This window comes from Staurois parvus, unplaced genomic scaffold (genome assembly GCF_062004578.1).
Source record: "Staurois parvus isolate SC_StPar_1 unplaced genomic scaffold, SC_StPar_1.0 ptg000488l, whole genome shotgun sequence".
Classification (NCBI taxonomy): Eukaryota; Metazoa; Chordata; class Amphibia; order Anura; family Ranidae; genus Staurois; species Staurois parvus.
The window spans coordinates 2,098,709-2,117,746 of NW_028318284.1; the positions used below are offsets into that span (position 1 = coordinate 2,098,709).

The 19,038-nt window shown below is 41.7% G+C and overlaps 1 protein-coding gene across 7 annotated transcripts in view; it reads right to left on the reverse strand.

The window, feature by feature from the left end:
* Window positions 1–449: 449 nt before the first annotated feature.
* Window positions 450–19,038, reverse strand: part of LOC149452212 (zinc finger CCCH domain-containing protein 11A-like) — a 334,496-nt gene continuing 315,907 nt past the window's right edge. For all 7 annotated transcript variants that reach the window (XM_089689656.1, XM_089689657.1, XM_089689655.1 and 4 more), the window contains one exon: window positions 450–1,659. In XM_089689656.1, coding sequence (XP_089545782.1) covers window positions 1,428–1,659 — 232 coding nt within the window. In that variant the 3' untranslated portion in view covers window positions 450–1,427. The remainder of the gene's footprint in view (window positions 1,660–19,038) is intronic.

Sequence of the window (19,038 nt, forward strand, 5' to 3'; positions counted from 1 at the left end):
TGATGGCACCCTTCATTCGCATTTAATATTTATTTATGCATATTTAGCGCTGCACCATATTATTGTTTATTTTTTTTTTCACCTATAGGTGATAGACTGAGGTGTTAGCTGCTTAGTATCTTTTAGATACATATTAAGCGCAGGGGTAACACTACTCTATGTGAGTACACTTGTGATGGATAGTGTGACTTTAACTCATTGAGAACTGCACTTGTTTATTGACACCAATGTTTTTTATCCTTTACTCTCCGAATTCAGACCTATAAGGTCTACTTGTTAATAAGATGACATGGTGGTCTGTTGCCAATAGCTATTTTTTTTGTGTTTATTGACATAATGACACAAATTGAAAGTTAATCTAAACTGAGAATATTTTCCTGGTTTAGAATTGGAGAATTTGTGATCTAACTACAACACAAAAAATATACAAGAAACTTAACATAATAAACTATATTTAACCATTATTTATTGGTAATGGAATGGAATTAACATCTTTCACAGACTTTCCATGTAAAACTGTACAAAACTGTATGTTATGCTGAATTAGCTGAACCATGAAAGGGAAAGTTAAATCTAAACTTCTGAAATAATTAGTAGTTTTACAACATACTTTGATGGATTAAAGAATATTTTTTTCAATTCTATAAAAAAAAAAAAAACACACAATAATGTGTAAGAAGTTATTTAATTTCTGTTACACACATTTAACATTTTGCCATATTACTAAACTTTCTGAACTTTTCATAATATAAAAGTCACATTCCTAAATAAAAATGGCTTTTTTGCCTAGACTCAAAATAAAACATGGGATAGTAAATGGGTATGGGTGGTACAATGATACAATGGTATTGGTACAATGGGTATGGGTTGTGTATGGCAACTGAAAACTGATTTGACTTAATAAATGTATTGACCCATGATCCAGTCATCAATATCATAAATAGAAATGTGTATTTAAATAAATACTAAATTTAGGTAGGGTTTTTAAATCTCTAAATTTAGTCACAGATTGCATTTACTGGATGCCAGCTCCTGCCAAAAAATAAGTTGTCAGCATTTTGAAAAATATAAAAGCAGTTCAAATTAAAAGTTAATTATTAACCTTGGTAAAAATGTGAATAAATGAAATGCAAAAGTTTATAAACAGAAACACAAAACAAAATAAATGTTATCAATTTAACTAGTACACCAATTTCTTTTTTGTAATAATGCTGATTATTGTGAATCAGCATGTGTTCATTTTAGCAGAATATAGATTGATCATCTTAGTTTTTTAATCCTATCAAATAAAATATCAGGTCTTCAAAAATAATGGTGCTGGTTTAATTTCAGACCTTGTTGAATCAGAATGAAGGAGGATTCAGTGACCCATTCAAAGTAGTCATTAACAGTCTTTGCAGATTTTCTTTAATTTCTTAACAGAAAGATCAGCTATCTATCATTTCAGACAGTTCCATGAGAAGATCATCCTCATCTTTGCTGGGATCCAGATCAATTTCATCATCTAATTTACCATCTGAGATATCCCAGATTAGTTCATCAAAGTCATCTTCGTTAAGAACTGAAGGCTTCCCCAATGAAGCAATACTTGCTCTTCGTGATTTTACGACAGTCTGTGCTGTACCTGAATTTCCAGCATCTGATACAGAAATCTGTAAACTAAAGCAGAAAATCTTATAGTTGGATTATTACATTCACGTAATAGTGGTCATTTTATAAAAACTTTTTTTAGGTTTTAAAAAATCAATATCAATTTACATTTTAACCACATGTACCATTATACAGTTAGTCCCCTACATATGAACATTCAACTTGCGAACTTTCAAAGATGTGAACATGTCCAAACTTGTAAAGCCTGGTACAAACCCAGCAGGCTCAATGAAAAAAAACTTAACAGGTCGCTGTACTAACACAAGTATTGTTGCTGTCTTCCTCACTGTGTCGTTGCGTTCTGACAGGGCGGCTCCCCCTGCCAGAACACACTGATCAGCGCTCACAACCACTGCCTGCAAGTGCTGCTCTTTGTTGGACTTACAAACATGTAGGACTCATTCTTAAGTAGGGGACTTACTGTATTTGCATTCCACAATTCAATAAATCCCCACAATGCAGATGTACTCTGTTTCACTGTGGGATGCCAGAAGTGAACAGCCAGAGATTAACCACTTCCCAACCGCACTATAGCTGAAAGATGGCTGCAGCGCGGTTGTCTAGTTCTGGGAGGGCGTGCATGGACGTCCTTCCAAAACACGCCGCCGGTGATCGCTGTGTCCTATGGACACAGCTGATCACGCGATACAGTAAAAGGCCAATCACGATGGCCTTTTACCACGTGATCAGCTGTGTCCAATGATACAGCAGATCACGGAGTACACAGAGTTGCCAGTTATCGGCTGCACTTTACTCACACTGTCACAGTGAAGGGATTGGCACTGATCATCAATGTTATATCTGCAAGATTCCCCACTCTACCCTATCTGTTCCAAAACTACCACAGATGCCTTGACTCCACAATAGTTGTGAGTGTACCAATGTTTTTTAGTAAAAAGTGAGCTGAGACTTAGTTTAGGTAAAAGCTTGATCACATTATCCTAATCAGTGTGGAATTTTTATCCAAAAGTGTAATATTTGTTTTATTGTTCATGTGGGAATTGCCCTTATTTCTGAAGTATATCAAAACCTGTGCTTCTGTTCAATGAAGTAGTTCCAGTCAGGGTGGCTAAAAATCGACTAAAAAAAAACCAAACAAAAATAAAAACAAACAAAAAATCGGATTTGCTAAAATTTAAATCAGATTTTTTTTATTTTTATCAAATTTATTTTAATACAATGCTTTTGAAGTAAAAATCTATCTAAAGATTTTTTTTTCTTTTTAAGATACATTAATAATTTAGTTTATTCAGCATGAAATGGAGCTAAGTTATGTAGCATGAGGCTGTATATTCTGCAATATTTACATTTTTGGTAAACTCATTCAATGAATCCAAGCTCTGAAAGCTTGGATAACATGCACTGCATTGATGCATTCACACAATTTCACAATAACCATAAGAAAAAACATGAAATAAAAGAATTTGGGTAGTTCTACAACTATGTGTGATTAACCTATTAACCTAAAATCAATTCTGATATCGCTGTTTTACTAACCTGACAGCTTATTATTCTTAAAAGGAAACCTTTATTTGATTTGCAAATTTTAAAGATTCTAACTACCAGCAAGAATGAGTAGGATATCTTACATTTAAAGAGCACCTGTCATTTTAATTTCATCATGGCAGGGCCTGTTAGCGGGCATCCACTCACCTGCTGCCGCCACTTTCCTCACCTTGTTGTGTCACTGCCACATCACCAGCTGTCCTATTAAAGTAAATGGAACTGTTGGAGAGTCAACAGCGGGTCAGAGGAAGAGCGTACAGAGATGACAGTTGCTCTTTAAAAATTATGATTTAAATCAAATCCACCCTGGTTTCAGTCTGCATCAAGCTAATTTCGTCTAGTCTTGGGTGCAATGCCCAGCTAAAATACCTGTGCTCTATGTCCCAGTGGTAAGGAAGCAGTTCTCTGATGGAATCACCCAAATGGGGTGACAGGCGTTCCGTCACAACCTCCTCTGTTGGAAATGTAAGACATGTCTGAGCACAATTGTGAGAATCTGGAAAGGGGGTTTATTTCTAGGTTAATGTCTCCTGCAGGCGCAGGGTTTATATTCACCCCTGTATTGACTACTGCCCCTGCAAGGAGCGTCAACCTCCATTAAATTAAACTTGCGCAAGGCTCATCTGCATAGAGGAAGAAGGCTTTCAATGCTCAGGATTGCCATGACAGCAGTGACATACAAATTGGATTCTGCAATGCCCCAGACACATTTTAAAAGTATCCTCCTGTCCTGATCCTTCCAAACACTGCTTATGCATTTTTCCTGGAGACTGATGCCTCTTTATTGCTAGCTGAAGGGGTCATTTTACAAAGAAATGCTGCCAGCAAACTCAGGTCTTATAGTTTCTTTAGCTGCATGCTGAGAGAAATTGCTCTCTTTTCCTGGCTTCGTGTCTCATCTGCACCTGAAAAAGTCCCAAGTAGGGTGTCTGCTGGGGTGTTCCTTCCTTTCCCTATTATACAAAAAACAGCGCTTAACAAATCCTCAATAAAATATAAAAACCCTGTGAAAATAATTTAAATTGTGCAAAACCGTAAATAAAAAATCTGTGCAACTCAACTGTGAGCAGTACACTCTTCACAATCTTTTTAGTGTCAAAAATTGTCCACAACAAGATGAAGTTATACTCTTCCCATCCCTCTTCACCACCATGCACAAACAATTATGGATGGACTCTCACCAGACGCTAGATGTCACTTTCCATCATACAAGTCCATTACACATAATTCCTCCACTTCTGGTTAAAGCGGAACTTCACATAAAAATGGAAGTTCTGCTTTATCTCGTCTTCCCCCTTTAAGATTTTTTTTTTTTGAGCAGGTACCAGCTCCCTCTTTCGCTGGAATCGCCTACAAAGTTCACTTGCCCTGCAACCTGGGACACGTCGCAGTTCCCAAGAGGCTGCGGGTTAATTAACAAAATGCAGCACAAATCACAAGGAGTCACAGCCAGCTTTCCACAGTAAACATGGTGGCACCAGGGACCTGAAGACTGGCAAAAAAAACCAGCCCAGTTAAGGACAGCACTGGATCCCTGGACAGGAAAGTGTCTTTTTATTAAACGTCAGCAACTACAGTATTTGTAGTGTTTGACTTTAAACTTAAGGAGGTCCTTCAGTCTGTATTAAAAAAAAATAAGAACAAATTCTTTTTCAGTCCGTCACAAGTTGGGAATTTTATTGGTATTATGGATGGATTGGATCCCTTTTGGTCCAGATGAACCTATTGAGGAAGATGAATTTGAAGGCATGAGGCCAGGAGCTTAGTAAAGAGTTTGAGATCAACACTGAGTAATGAAATTGGCTGATAACTGTCGCAAAAGGGTACTTTAGAAATAACTACGATGAAAGCTAGGAGAGCTGCTGGGGGAAAGGAAGAGGACTGTCCCATGCTTGAGCTATATCCTTAGGCAGAGAAATCTTTTGTCTGTCTGATCCAGAGACATATAAGACGCATATAAGAATATAAGACGCAACATGTTGGTCACGCAGGGCCTTGGTCAATAACTGGCTGCATTTATCGCCAGATTCATAGTAGAGTTTTTGACAAGTTTGTAATGCTGGGTTTTGCAGCAAGCTTTCATTCAGGTGCCATCACCATTCCAGGGAAAAATGAGAGTTCTTACAAAAAGAGTAATACGATGGGGGCGTGATTGGATATTACCTTAAACAAATGGCAGAGAGGTGTTGATGGGGGACCAAGAAAAGATCTACAGTCAGGTCAATAAATTCTGGGACATCGACACAATTCTAACATTTTTGGCTCTATACACCACCACAATGGATTTGAAATGAAACGAACAAGATGTGCTTTAACTGCAGACTGTCAGCTTTAATTTGAGGGTATTTACATCCACATCAGGTGAACGGTGTAGGAATTACAACAGTTTGCATATGCGCCTCCACCTTGTTAAGGGACCAAAATTAATGGGACAACTGGCTTCTCAGCTGTTCCATGGCCAGGTGTGTGTTATTCCCTCATTTTCCCAATTACAATGAGCAGATAAAAGGTCCAGAGTTCATTTCAAGTGTGCATTTTGCATTTGGAATCTGTTGCTGTCAACTCTCAAGATGAGATCCAAAGAGCTGTCACTATCAGTGAAGCAAGCCATCATTAGGCTGAAAAAACAAAACAAACCCATCTGAGAGATAGCAAAAACATTAGGCCTGGCCAAAACAACTGTTTGGAACATTCTTAAAAAGAAGGAACGCACCGGTGAGCTCAGCAACACCAAAAGACCCGGAAGACCTCGGAAAACAACTGTGGTGGATGACCGAAGAATTCTTTCCCTGGTGAAGAAAACACCCTTCACAACAGTTGGCCAGATCAAGAACACTCTCCAGGAGGTAGGTGTATGTGTATCAAAGTCAACAATCAAGAGAAGACTTCACCAAAGTGAATACAGAGGGTTCACCACAAGATGTAAATCATTGGTGAGCCTCAAACAGGAAGGCCAGATTAGAGTTTGCCAAACGACATCTAAAAAAGCCTTCACAGTTCTGGAACAACATCCTATGGACAGATGAGACCAAGATCAACTTGTACCAGAGTGATGGGAAGAGAAGAGTATGGAGAAGGAAAGGAACTGCTCATGATCCTAAGCATACCAGCTCATCAGTGAAGCATGGTGGTGGTAGTGTCATGGCGTGGGCATGTATGGCTGCCAATGGAACTGGTTCTCTTGTATTTATTGATTATGTGACTGCTGACAAAAGCAGCAGGATGAATTCTGAAGTGTTTCGGGCAATATTATCTGTTCATATTCAGCCAAATGCTTCAGAACTCATTGGACGCCACTTCACAGTGCAGATGAACAATGACCCAAAGCATACTGCAAAAGCAACCAAAGAGTTTTTTTAAGGGAAAGAAGTGGAATGTTATACAATGGCCAAGTCAATCACCTGACCTGAATCCGATTGAGCATGCATTTCACTTGCTGAAGACAAAACTGAAGGGAAAATGCCCCAAGAACAAGCAGGAACTGAAGACAGTTGCAGTAGAGGCCTGGCAGAGGGCCAGGGATGAAACGCAGCGTCTGGTGATGTCTATGCGCTCCAGACTTCAGGCTGTAATTGACTGCAAAGGATTTGCAACCAAGTATTAAAAAGTGAAAGTTTGATTTATGATTATTATTCTGTCCCATTACTTTTGGTCCCTTAACAAGTGGGAGGCACATATACAAACTGTTGTAATTCCTACACCGTTCACCTGATTTGGATGTAAATACCCTCAAATTAAAGCTGACAGTCTGCAGTTTAAGCACATCTTGTTTGTTTCATTTCAAATCCATTGTGGTGGTGTATAGAGCCAAAAATGTTAGAATTGTGTTGATGTCCCAATATGTGTGGACCTGACTGTATACGTGAATAGGAATGATGAGGTGAAGAGAAAAAAGGTATAATCCCTCTCACTGGGGATGCAGCAGTTACTAATGTATTCATTAGCTGGAATCTATGTAACAGATTGCAGGATACATTCCTGGTGCTGAGAAGAATGGAGGAGTTGCTTGTAAAAGGTATCAAAACAATTCCAGAGGGACAATAAAGTCTCCACCCAGTAGCAATTTGCATTCTGCAAACTCCATGAGAGTCCTCAGAATGCTACAGAGAAAGGAATCTTGATGGAAGCTGGGGGCATACTGTAGATGGTAGCCAACGTCACCTTAACACCGCCAAAAAGTCTTGAAAAAAAGAATATATGCCACCAACATACAGTGGGGATCGAAAGTTTGGGCACCCCAGCTAAAAATTTGTATTAATGTGCATAAAGAAGCCAAGGAAAGATGGAAAAATCTCCAAAAGGCATCAAATTACAGATTAGACATTCTTATAATATGTCAACAAAAGTTAGATTTTATTTCCATCATTTACACTTTCAAAATAACAGAAAACAAAAAAATGGCGTCTGCAAAAGTTTGGGCACCCTGCAGAGTTAATATCTTGTACTGCCCCCTTTGGCAAGTATCACAGCTTGTAAACGCTTTTTGTAGCCAGCCAAGAGTCTTTCAATTCTTGTTTGAGGTATCTTTGCCCATTCTTCCTTACAAAAGTCTTCCAGTCCTTTGAGATTTCTGGGCTGTCTGTCACGCACTGCTCTTTTAAGGTCTATCCATAGATTTTCAATTATGTTGAGGTCAGGAGATTGTGAAGGCCATGGCAAAACCTTCAGTTTACGCCTCTTGATGTAATCCCCCGTGGATTTCGAGGTGTGTTTAGGATCATTATCCATTTGTAGAAGCCATCCTATCTTTAACTTCAGCTTTTTCACAGACGGCATCAAGTTACCATCCAAAATTTGCTGAAATTTTATTGAATCCATTTTTCCTTCTACTCGTGACATGTTCCCTGTGCCACTGGCTGCAACACAACCCCAAAGCATGATTGATCCAACCCCATGCTTAACAGTTAGACAGAGGTTCTTTTCATTAAATTCTGTGCCCCTTCTTCTCCAAACGTACCTTTGCTCATTCCGGCCAAAAAGTTCAATTTTAACCTCATCGGTCCACAGAACTTGTTTCCAAAATGCATAAAGCTTGTCTATATGTTCATTTGCAAAGTTCAAACGATGATTTTTGTGGTGAGGACGTAGAAGAGGTTTTCTTCTGATGACTCTTCCATGAAGACCATATCTGTACAAGTATCTCTTTATATTGGAATAGTGTACCACAACTCCAGCGTCTGCCAGATCTTTCTGGAGGGATCGTGCAGTCAAACGTGGGTTTTGAATTGTTTTTCTCACAATCCTGCGAGCTGTTCTGTCTGATATTTTTCTTGGTCTTCCAGATCTTGCTTTAACTTCCACTGTTCCTGATGACTGCCATTTCTTAATTACATTCCGAACAGAGGATATTGACATCTGAAAACGCTTTGCTATCTTCTTATAGCCTTCTCCAGCTTTGTGAGCATCAACTATTTTCAGTTTCAGTTTTCTAGACAACTGCTTAGAAGAACCCATGGTGCTGATTGTTGGGGCAAGGTCAGATGAGTCTGGGCATTTAAAACCTTTGAGATTGACATCACCTGGTCTTCCCAGACGATGATTGAGAACAATCCATGACACTGGCAGGTCTCAGCTTGGCAAAGGGGGCAGTGCATGCTATAAATTCTGCAGGGTGCCCAAACTTTTGCAGACGCCATTTTTTTTTTTTCTGTTATTTTGAAAGTGTAAATGATGGAAATAAAATCTAACTTTTGTTGACATATTATAAGAATGTCTAATCTGTAATTTGATGCCTTTTGGAGATTTTTTCCATCTTTCCTTGGCTTCTTTATGCACATTAATACAATTTTTTAGCTGGGGTGCCCAAACTTTCGATCCCCACTGTATGTCCGTCAGTGACCAAGGTATGTGACTAGAGATCAATATGGAAACATCCTTGGATTTAGCTTCCTGGTTGGAAGCATGATAGAAATAAGGATAAAACCTGTTCTGAAAGAATGGAAGTCTTCTCGTCTTGAAATGAGTTTCTTGCAGAAAAGATATATCAGAGCAAGAGCATTTCAGATCATGTAGGAGCAGCCTCCATTTCTCAGGGAAATTTATCCCCTTAAGTTAAGAGAGGTAATGCACACTGTGCCCTTCACACACGCCAGCACAAAAACAAAAGGGGGGGTGGGGGAGGAGTAGAAAAGAAAGCTGGAATAAAGGAAAAAAGGGAAGGGAATAAAGAGGAAGCGCCTAGGATCCATATACATTTAAAAAAAATTTTTTTTCAAAGAACAAAAACAGTGTATAATTGCAAACAGCTTGAAGTGAGCCCATATATGGGTGCCATCATAAGGTATGGAGCATCAAGCCCGAAGACAGAGGCATAGCACCCGCATAGCTGGCCTGCCGTGGGTGGTGTCATGTCTATGCAACATGACAAAATGGACACTGCCCACATCAGGGCAGAACCCCCCGAAGAAGATCCTACATGTCAGAATACAGTCAGAGGGAGGACAATGCCCCAGCACCAGCATCTCGCCTGGCGCCCTCCCCTTTCCTGTAGCGTGTCCAGCAGAGTCCACGGCCCAGGATCAGGTGTAAAACAATGCCACCTCCACCATCTTTGACCTCCCCCACCGCCCCCCCAATCATCGGACAGCTGAGGCTACCTGAAACGCAGGCGGACAGCAAGGAGAAGGAGAAAGAGGTTCAGCGTATGGCAGTCAGAGGTTCTGTCTGGCATCAAGAATAAGCGTTCCATCAACCACTGTGTGGCTATGAGCAATTGTACTCGCCAGCCTGGACACGTGGCCCAGGAGGCCATGCAGGAGGAAGCACGTGATGCCTGTCCCGCATATGTAAAATACAGAAAATACAAAAACCAGTACCAAGGAGAAACAAAAGTGCAAATCAAGGTACATTAAAAAATGCAAACCAAAACTCTAAGCTCAGTGTCTCATAAGGTACCATTTGTCATCTGCAGTGTGGAGCAATATGACATATAACAGGAAAAAATTAAAAGGAATGTCCTAAAAACAAACAGTCAATGGCTGTAATGTAATGAAAAATTGAGGAACAAAACCCTCCAGGCTCTGGTGAAGGTCTCTGGGACACCAACGAATAACAGAATGGGCAGTCAGGTAAGCCAACGTTAGTATAAAGATTAGCAGTTGTGATCCAGACAAAAATTAAGGTGCAAAGTCCTTCAGATGGAAGTCCTAATAGTGGGTAAATGACAAAACACACACACAAAAGAAAGGTCTGTCCAGCATAGCCGACACACAAGCTTTTACAGCAGCATGGTGCAGCAGATATGGGAAATCTCTGGAACATAGCAGACTGCTCTAAAGATCACAACTTACGGTTGGAAGGTAATTGAGGATTGTGGGATCTGTACTATGCCTGTGCAGAAGCACAGCTGGCTCTTCTGGAAAGTTGCAGCTGCAGCCAATTTGGGACCGAGATGGTGTCTGTCTCCAAAAAGCAAACAGGTCTGGAAGGTCATCAGGATGGCAGGGGATGAAGTGTCTTTCCGCACTGTAAGAGACTAGGGGAATCCCCAGCGGGTATGTGCATCCCAGCTGTCAGAGATTGGCAAGCAGAGGATGGAGCAGCACCTGTCATTGCAGGGTGCCCTGGAAAGCTCTGACACTATCTTCATGGATGCTCCATCGTAGTCAACCTCCCCAGCTTCCCAGTGTAAGGGATTTCTGGCAAGAAGAATCGCGATCGGAAATGCGCATAGGAATTCCCGTAGAAGAACTGCCGGTTATGCGCGATCGCGCACGGCGAAGATTGGCGCCAGACGGCCTATTTAAGGAGTGCCTCTGCTCATGTTCAGTGCTGACTGGTTTTCAGCTCCCCCGTGTCCTGCTTGTTCCTGTGTGATTCCTTTGTTGCTGACCTGGCTTGTTCCTCACCTGACTCTGATTGCTCTCCTGATACTGGTTCCTGACTTCGGCTCTGCTCCTGGCCTTGGCATTTCCTTCTGATTCTGTACCGTGCTGCCCGACTGTTGATGACCCTGGCTATTCCATGACATTGCTCCTGTCTCTCGTCCTCACTACCTGCCTTGCTCTGGTGCACGTCTGGCAATCTGCAAAACCTGCTCTGCCTACTACTACTGTGCCAAAATCAGAGGATCATCAGCCTTCCAAGGTCTTCATCTGCAAGAGCTGCAATCAACAACTACTGGCGCTCTTGTCCCCCTGGGTCCTAGAGTCCCTCTGTTCCAACTCCAGCGGGGTCAGGGCTAGTGACACAAGTAAGGCCGACCTCGTCATTTCAGTCTCCCATCAGGTACGTGACAGTACCAGTCAGCAAATGATGGAGTCTGAAAGGGAGGCCTCTCCATTGGGGGACATTTGCCAATCAGTATCTGCCTTGTTTAACTTGGTGCAAGATTTGCAGAGAAACTTTGAGCATCTGGAGAGTCAACTGCTAACCGAGTCTAATGACCCCACAGACACGGATCTCACTGCAGCCTTAGATGCAACCACTCAAACAGAGACCAGTGTGATCTTTGGAACCCCGGGTGCCTACGCCTGAGTTTTTTACAGGAGACCGCAGGAAGTTCAGAACTTTTCGTAACTCCTGCGAGCTATATTTTTCGCTGCTTCTAAGGACCTTTACATCACCAAGCACCAAAGTGGGATTTATCATCACACTTCTTAGGATGAACCACAATCCTGGGCATACCACCTTCGTGAGCAACATGATCCGGCTCTAACTTCAGTGGACTCTTTTTTTCACAGCAATGGCACAAATCTATGCTGATCCTTTCCTGCGACAAACCGCTGTATCTATGCTTAGTAAGCTACAGCAAGGCCAAAGGCCTGTGGAAGAATGTTACTGATTTCCGCATCTGGAGTTCTGATACTCAGTGGAACGAGTCTGCTCTCCGCTACTAGTTCCGTCTTGGTCTTTCTGACACCCTGAAGGATGAGCTTGCCCGAGTGGGGGTACCAACCAGGTTGGAGAACCTGATAGATCTGACGATCTACATTGACCGTCGGATTCGGGAAAGACAGGATGAGAAGACTAACGGGGAGATTCTGATATGTTCAGAAATAGGGACCTCCGTGCCCTCTGCGAATGCTGTTCCATCAGAATCGCCCACTAATCCATCTAGGAGGAGCTTTTGGAGACCACACTTGTCCGCGGCAGAACGCATTCGACGACAGAAGTTCAACCTCTGCCTCTACTGTGGTGATGCAGGTCATTATGTGGTGACATGCCCAATAAAACCTCCATAAGCCCTCTCCCAACTGGTTCTATATGATGCACCCCAAAGGAACAAGCCGAACGCATCTCCTTCCATCTTCAACTACAACTGGCCGAAAGGACAATCGCGGTCCCGGCCATTATAGACTTGGGTGCTTGTAGTTGTTTTATGGATGCTAACTTTGCTACCCAGAATAAGATTCCGCACCGTACCAAGGCACAAAAACTTGCAGTTCATCTTGCAGATAGGTCCGGTATCAGTTCTGGCCCTGTGATACAAGAAACCATGCCAATGTTATTTTAATAGAATAGTTTTTTGTGAGCCACCAGGAGTTAACTTACTCTATTATTAGTGTTAATTGTGTGCTTAAGTGAATATTTATTAAATATTAGATCGCTAGGCACTAATTACACCCTCTCTAGGTGTATAAATATAAACTATGAATTCTTGTACTGTACCGCGCTCCAATATTATCAACCTTTGTGATTGACCTTTTTTGATTGTGTGAATTTCTTAATATACCACCTATAATCCAATCATTACTTACTTCTATGGTGCTTAAATATACAATTAACATAAATTCATTTATAAATGTGAATTAAAAAATATGTGATAACAAATATTAATAAAAAATTAATGAAAAATTGGAATGTCAATTCTATGTGAAAAAAATTAATAAAAACATTAATAAAAAATGGGAATGTCAATTATTTTCTTTGAATTTGAGATGGTGTTGTTATTCAATTTAGTTAATGTGATGAGTCTGTGTTCGCAGCTTGAACCTCTCCCTCCTGTCTCCTCTCCTCTCTCCTCAGCTCAGCCTTCTCAATTGTGCTTTCTTCACTGGCTGCTTTGTTTATTCCTCCATATACGGAACATGCAGAGAAGGGAAAAGAAACATAGTGTCTTATCCGGGATAGAAGTGATTTATTGCTCTTTGATCTCCCACTCACATTGTGTAAATGTAAATAGAGCTTTGCATACAATGTATCCAGATCGTGCTTCAGACAGCCTGGCTGGTGTGTTTGCTTTCAGTAAATATACTCGCTGTTCCTCTGTGGATGCGTGATAACGTCACCGCCCCTCCCCTACGCGTTACGCTACAGGGACTCGTAGCTTCCTCTGGGGGATGTGGATTTCCCAGAGGAAGCTACGAGTCCCTGTAGCGTAACGCGTAGGGGAGGGGCGGTGACGTTATCACGCATCCACAGAGGAAGGGCGAGTATATTTACTGAAAGCAAACACACCAGCCAGGCTGTCTGAAGCACGATCTGGATACATTGTATGCAAAGCTCTATTTACATTTACACAATGTGAATTGACATTCCAATTTTTCATTAATTTTTTATTAATATTTGTTATAATCACATATAATTTTTTAATTCACATTTATAAATGAATTTATGTTAATTGTATATTTAAGCACCATGGAAGTAAGTAATGATTGGAATATAGGTGGTATATTAAGAAATTCACACAATCAAAAAAGGTCAATCACAAAGGTTGATAATATTGGAGCGCGGTACAGTACAAGAATTCATGCCAATGTTATGCTACTCTACCTCAGGACACCAGGAATTTCTGTCTGGATATCATTACCTCCCCGATATTTCCAGTTATTCTCGGCATGCCCTGGCTAAGAGCACACAACCAAATCATCAATTGGTTGTCTGGAGAGATCCTCTTCCCTTCGGAATACTGTCTGAATCACTGTATCCCTAAAGAAATAAGGGCAGCAACCCCTCTTCTCAGTATTCACTCTGATTCCGAGACCATGAAACTTGTTCCTGTGGTGTACCATGAGTATCTGGACGTAGTCAATAAAAAGAGTGCCAATACTCTTCCTCCTCATCATTCCTACGACTGTTCGATTGAGCTCCTGCTAGGCGCTGAAATTCCTTTCGGATGAATTTACCCCCTATCCAATGTAGAATTAGAGGTCCTCAGGGGTTATATTGATGAGAGTCTGGAAAAAGGGTTTATTTGGCCTTCTACATCACCAGCAGGAGCTGGCATCTTCTTTGTTGAGAAGGATGACACCCTTAGACCTTGTGTGGACTACCATGACCTAAACAAGATCACGGTCAAGAATCGTTATCCCCTTCCTCTAATTCCTGAGTTATTCCAAAGGCTGTGAAGTGCATGTTTCTTCTCAAAACTGGATCTGAGGGGTGCATACAATCTAGTGAGAGTTCGTGAAGGTGATGAATGGAATACGGCCTTTCGAACCCGATTCGGGCATTTTGAATACTTGGTAATGCCTTTTGGTCTCTGTAATGCCCCAGCAACCTTCCAACACCTTGTAAACTATATATTTGGGGACTATATGGATCTATTCATAATCGTTTACCTGGATGACATCTTAGTTTTCTCCAGTTCAATAGAAAGACATCAGGATCACGTAAAGAAGACTCTGGACAGATTACGCCAACATCGCCTTTACGCAAAGGCCGAGAAATGTGAATTTGAGAGACAATCTATCCAGTTCCTGGGACTTGTAATCGCCCCCGAGGGAATCTCTATGGACCCCCAAAAGGTGTCCTCCCATCTTAGAATGGCCCATTCCAGGAGACAGGAAAGCAGTGCAGCGCTTTGTAGGATTTGCAAATTTCTACAGGAAATTTATCAAAAACTTCTCTGGGATTATCGCACCAGTAACACAGCTCACCAGGCAGCATATTCCCTTCAAGTGGACTCCCGAGGCCCAAGCAGCATTTATACAATTAAAGACCTTGTTCACCTCCGCACCTATCCTGAAGCATCCAGACCCTGCTCTAGCCTTTGTCCTCGAGGTGGACGCTTCGGAGAATGCTGTAGGAGCCATCTTGTCACAAAGACAGGGACTCAAATCCCTTCTGCACCCTGTTGCATTTTTCTCCAGGAAATTAAATGTCTCTGAAAGGAACTATGATGTGGGAGACAGAGAGTTGCTAGCCATCAAGGCAGCACTGGAAGAATGGCGCTACTTACTGGAGGGAGCATCCCACCCTATTCTCATCTTTACAGACCATAACAACCTTGAGTACCTGAAAACGGCAAAACACCTCAGGCCTCGACAAGCAAGATGGGTACTATTTTTTCTCTCTTCTTTCATTTGACGTACCGTCCTGGATCAAAAAACGGTAATCCTGACGCACTCTTCCGTATGTTTCCCAACCCAATTATACAGTCTGAACCTGACACGATTTTGCCAGCTAAGAGTTTCTTACTTCTCCAGACAGACCTCGTAACACAAATAAGAGAAGTAGTGGATAATCATCCACCTCCCATAGATATGCATCTGCAGTTAAAGGACGGTCTGTATTTTCACAAGGAACAAATCTTTGTGCCCAAAGAACTCAGGACTCTTATCCTCAAAAGATGTCACGATCGCCCCTTAGCAGGTCACTTCAGGATTCATAAGACTTCAAATTTGGTCTCTCGCTCCTTCTGGTGGCCAAACGCAATAAAGGATTGCCAGGACTATGTGAGATCTTGTACAGTCTGCCTTAGAAACAAGTCTGACAAAGCCAAGACTATTGTGGAACTTCCCCCATCGGAGGGATTCACCACTATTTTTGTTGTGGTTGACCGCCTGTCAAAGATGGCTCACTTAATTCCCTTGAAAGGGACTCCTTCCGCCACGGAAACTGCTTCTGCTTTTATCAAAGAGATCGTAAGACTACACCGCGTTCCTATTAATATTGAATCTGACCGAGGAGTACAATTTACATCCAAGTTTTGGAAAGCTCTGTGTGAGGCATTAGAGATCAAATTACACTTTTCCTCTGCATATCACCCACAAACTAATGGACAAACGGTGAGAACGAACCAAACTCTGGAGCAATACTTCCGATGTTTCTCCTCATATTCACAGGATGACTGGGTATCTCTTCTTCCATTAGCAGAGTTCGCGTACAATAATTCCATTCATTCGGCTACCAAGCAATCCCCCTTTTACTCCAACTATGGATATCACCCCTCCTTCCTTCCGGAAATACCAGTGGAACCCGCTGTCCCGGCAGTACAAGAAAGGATGGAGTTCCTCAGGAGGAACGGCGAATTATTGAAGAAAACTATTTCCGAAGCTCAGGCGAGTAACAAAAATTTTTTTGACAGAAGGAAAAGGGGCAACTTAAAACTGAAACAAAGGGATAAAGTCTGGTTATCCACGGCAAATCTAAAATTAAGTTGTCCTTCAAGAAAGCTTGGTCCAAGATACCTGGGACCATTTACTATCAAGAGAAAGGTTAACCCTGTGGCTTTTGAATTGAAACTACCTGCTAATATGAAGATTCACCCGGTGTTCCATTGCTCCTTGTTAAAACTGCATATCCCAAGTGGGTTTCCCAATCGAGATCTGGAGGCGCCTGCTCCACTGCTGGTTGAGGGAAATGAAGAGTATGAGGTTGAGGCTATCTTGAATTGTAGGAAAAGGGGCGGACGGATCCAGTTCCTCATCAAATGGAAAGGTTATGGACCAGAGGATAATTCCTGGGAACCATCCACTAATGTCCATGCTCCACTGATAGTTGAAGCCTATCTCCATCTTTACCCTGAGAAATGAGCCCTAGTGGGCATCCGGAGGCTGCCCCTAAGGGGGGGGGGGGGGCAATGTAAGGGATTTCTGTCAAGAAGAATCGAGATCGGAAATGCGCATGCGCATAGAAATTCCGGCAGAAGAATTGCTGGTTGTGTGCATGCGTGCAGGAATGCGCGATTGCGCACACACACACACGGCGAAGATTGGTGCCAGACGGCCTATTTAAGGAGTGCCTCTGCTCATGTTCAGTGCTGACTGGTCTTCAGCTCCCCCGTGTCCTGCTTGTGCCTGTGTGATTCCTTTGTTGCTGACCCGGCTTGTTCCTCACCTGACTCTGATTGCTCTCTTGATACTGGTTCCTGACTTCGGCTCTGCTCCTGACCTTGGCTTTTCCGTCTGATTCTGTACCGTGCTGCCCGACTGTTGATGACCCTGGCTATTCCATGACATTGCTCCTGTCTCTTGTCCTCACTACCTGCCTTGCTCTGGTGCACACCTGGCAATCTGCAAAACCTGCTCTGCCTACTACTACTGTGCTAAAATCAGAGGATCATCAGCCTTCCAAGGTGTTCATCTGCAAGAGCTGTAAACAACAACAACTACTGGCACTCTTGTTCCCCTGGGTCTCAGACTCCCTCTGTTCCAACTCCAGCGGGGTTCAGGGCTAGTGACACAAGTGAGGCCGACCTCATTATATCAGTCTCCCATCAGGTATGTGACACCCAGGCTTTATGGAGTATGATTTTCTTGTAGGTATAGCAGTGGAGGCGGTAGATAATACCCAGTCTATTAGTATTGGCTGAAAGGGGGCCATCGAGCACCCTGTGAACCCTATTGAGTTCTAAATATGCAGGAGGCACAGAGTAGAGAAGCTTGTGGAAGATCACCAGGACCATATCTTGAAGCTATCTGGTTTGGTTGCCTCTAGAAGGCTTGGAGCTGCAAGTTGTTGCAGCAGCCCCGGTTTTCAAGATTGTCTGTCTAAATACAGCTGCAGGGCCGTCACAAGGGTCGCATGAAAGGCTTGTGCTTCTTTCAGCTGAGAAATATGGCTCTCCAGTGTCCAGCTATCTCAGACTGGGGAGATGACTTGTAGAGGCTCTTCACCTTTAGCTGAGTTCATGCCAGGGTGAGCTGCTGCAGGAAATTAGTGGTTTTGCTGGAATTAGTGGACGCTCCGGCACCACATGTCTCTACTTCGCCTTGTCCAGGCCACGTCCCCATATATTCATTTTCTGCCCTTAACCAATCATCTCAAACCTTAACATGATCCTGTCACATAAATCAAGGTTTAGCATGGACAATACCCTGTCAATATTTAACCTGTAATATAATAAATTACCCTATTTAATTAAAAACCTACAAAATCTCTATTAACCAATATAAACTACTCATACCCCATCTAGTGGACAGTTATTAAAACTACACACCTTATAAAACCATACAAAACAAAGCAATCCTAAACCAGTGTACAACAAAAAAAATCTTGCAGGAAATTAATTAAAATCGCATAAAAATAGTACATTAAAAACTGAAAGAAAACAATTTAAACCTAAATTGACATTTAACCCTTTTGGGTGCATACAGTGTAGCGCATAAATTCAACAAGTTTAATTTTTTTAAATCGCTTTGTTTTATTTGAGCCTCTCCAGTGTCCTGTGGTCATTTCAATACCATAAAATCTTAACTTAGTTGAATCCCAATTGTAGTTGGTGCATAAATGCTTCAATAAACTATGATTGTTAAAACCTTTTTTTAATATTCTGTATTTGGTCTCCTAAATGTCAGATACGATTGCAAATTATACATATGCAACTTTGAATGCTTTACATTTGATTTAAAATCAAACATAAGACTACCTTTTCTAAAGGGGTGGGGGACTGGGGTTGGTGGAGATACAAGATTATGAACCAGTTTGTTTCAGGAATTTTTTTTTCTTTTTTTTAAGGAATAATTGAACCTAGGATTCTATCTTTCTGTACAATAGGCCGACATTTATTAATCTTCCTCTCAACATCTTTAAAATTAACTATTAAAGTCAAAGATCATGACAAAATCCTTACCAACCTGCACTTTTTTTCCCCCCATACTCCATCCTCCTATTACTACCTCTCAGGTATCCTTTGCTAATCTATCAACCTCTCAGATTGGGTGAGATAATCCTCAAGCCTTGTACAATTCCTCTTTATTCTTGTAACGGGATATATCC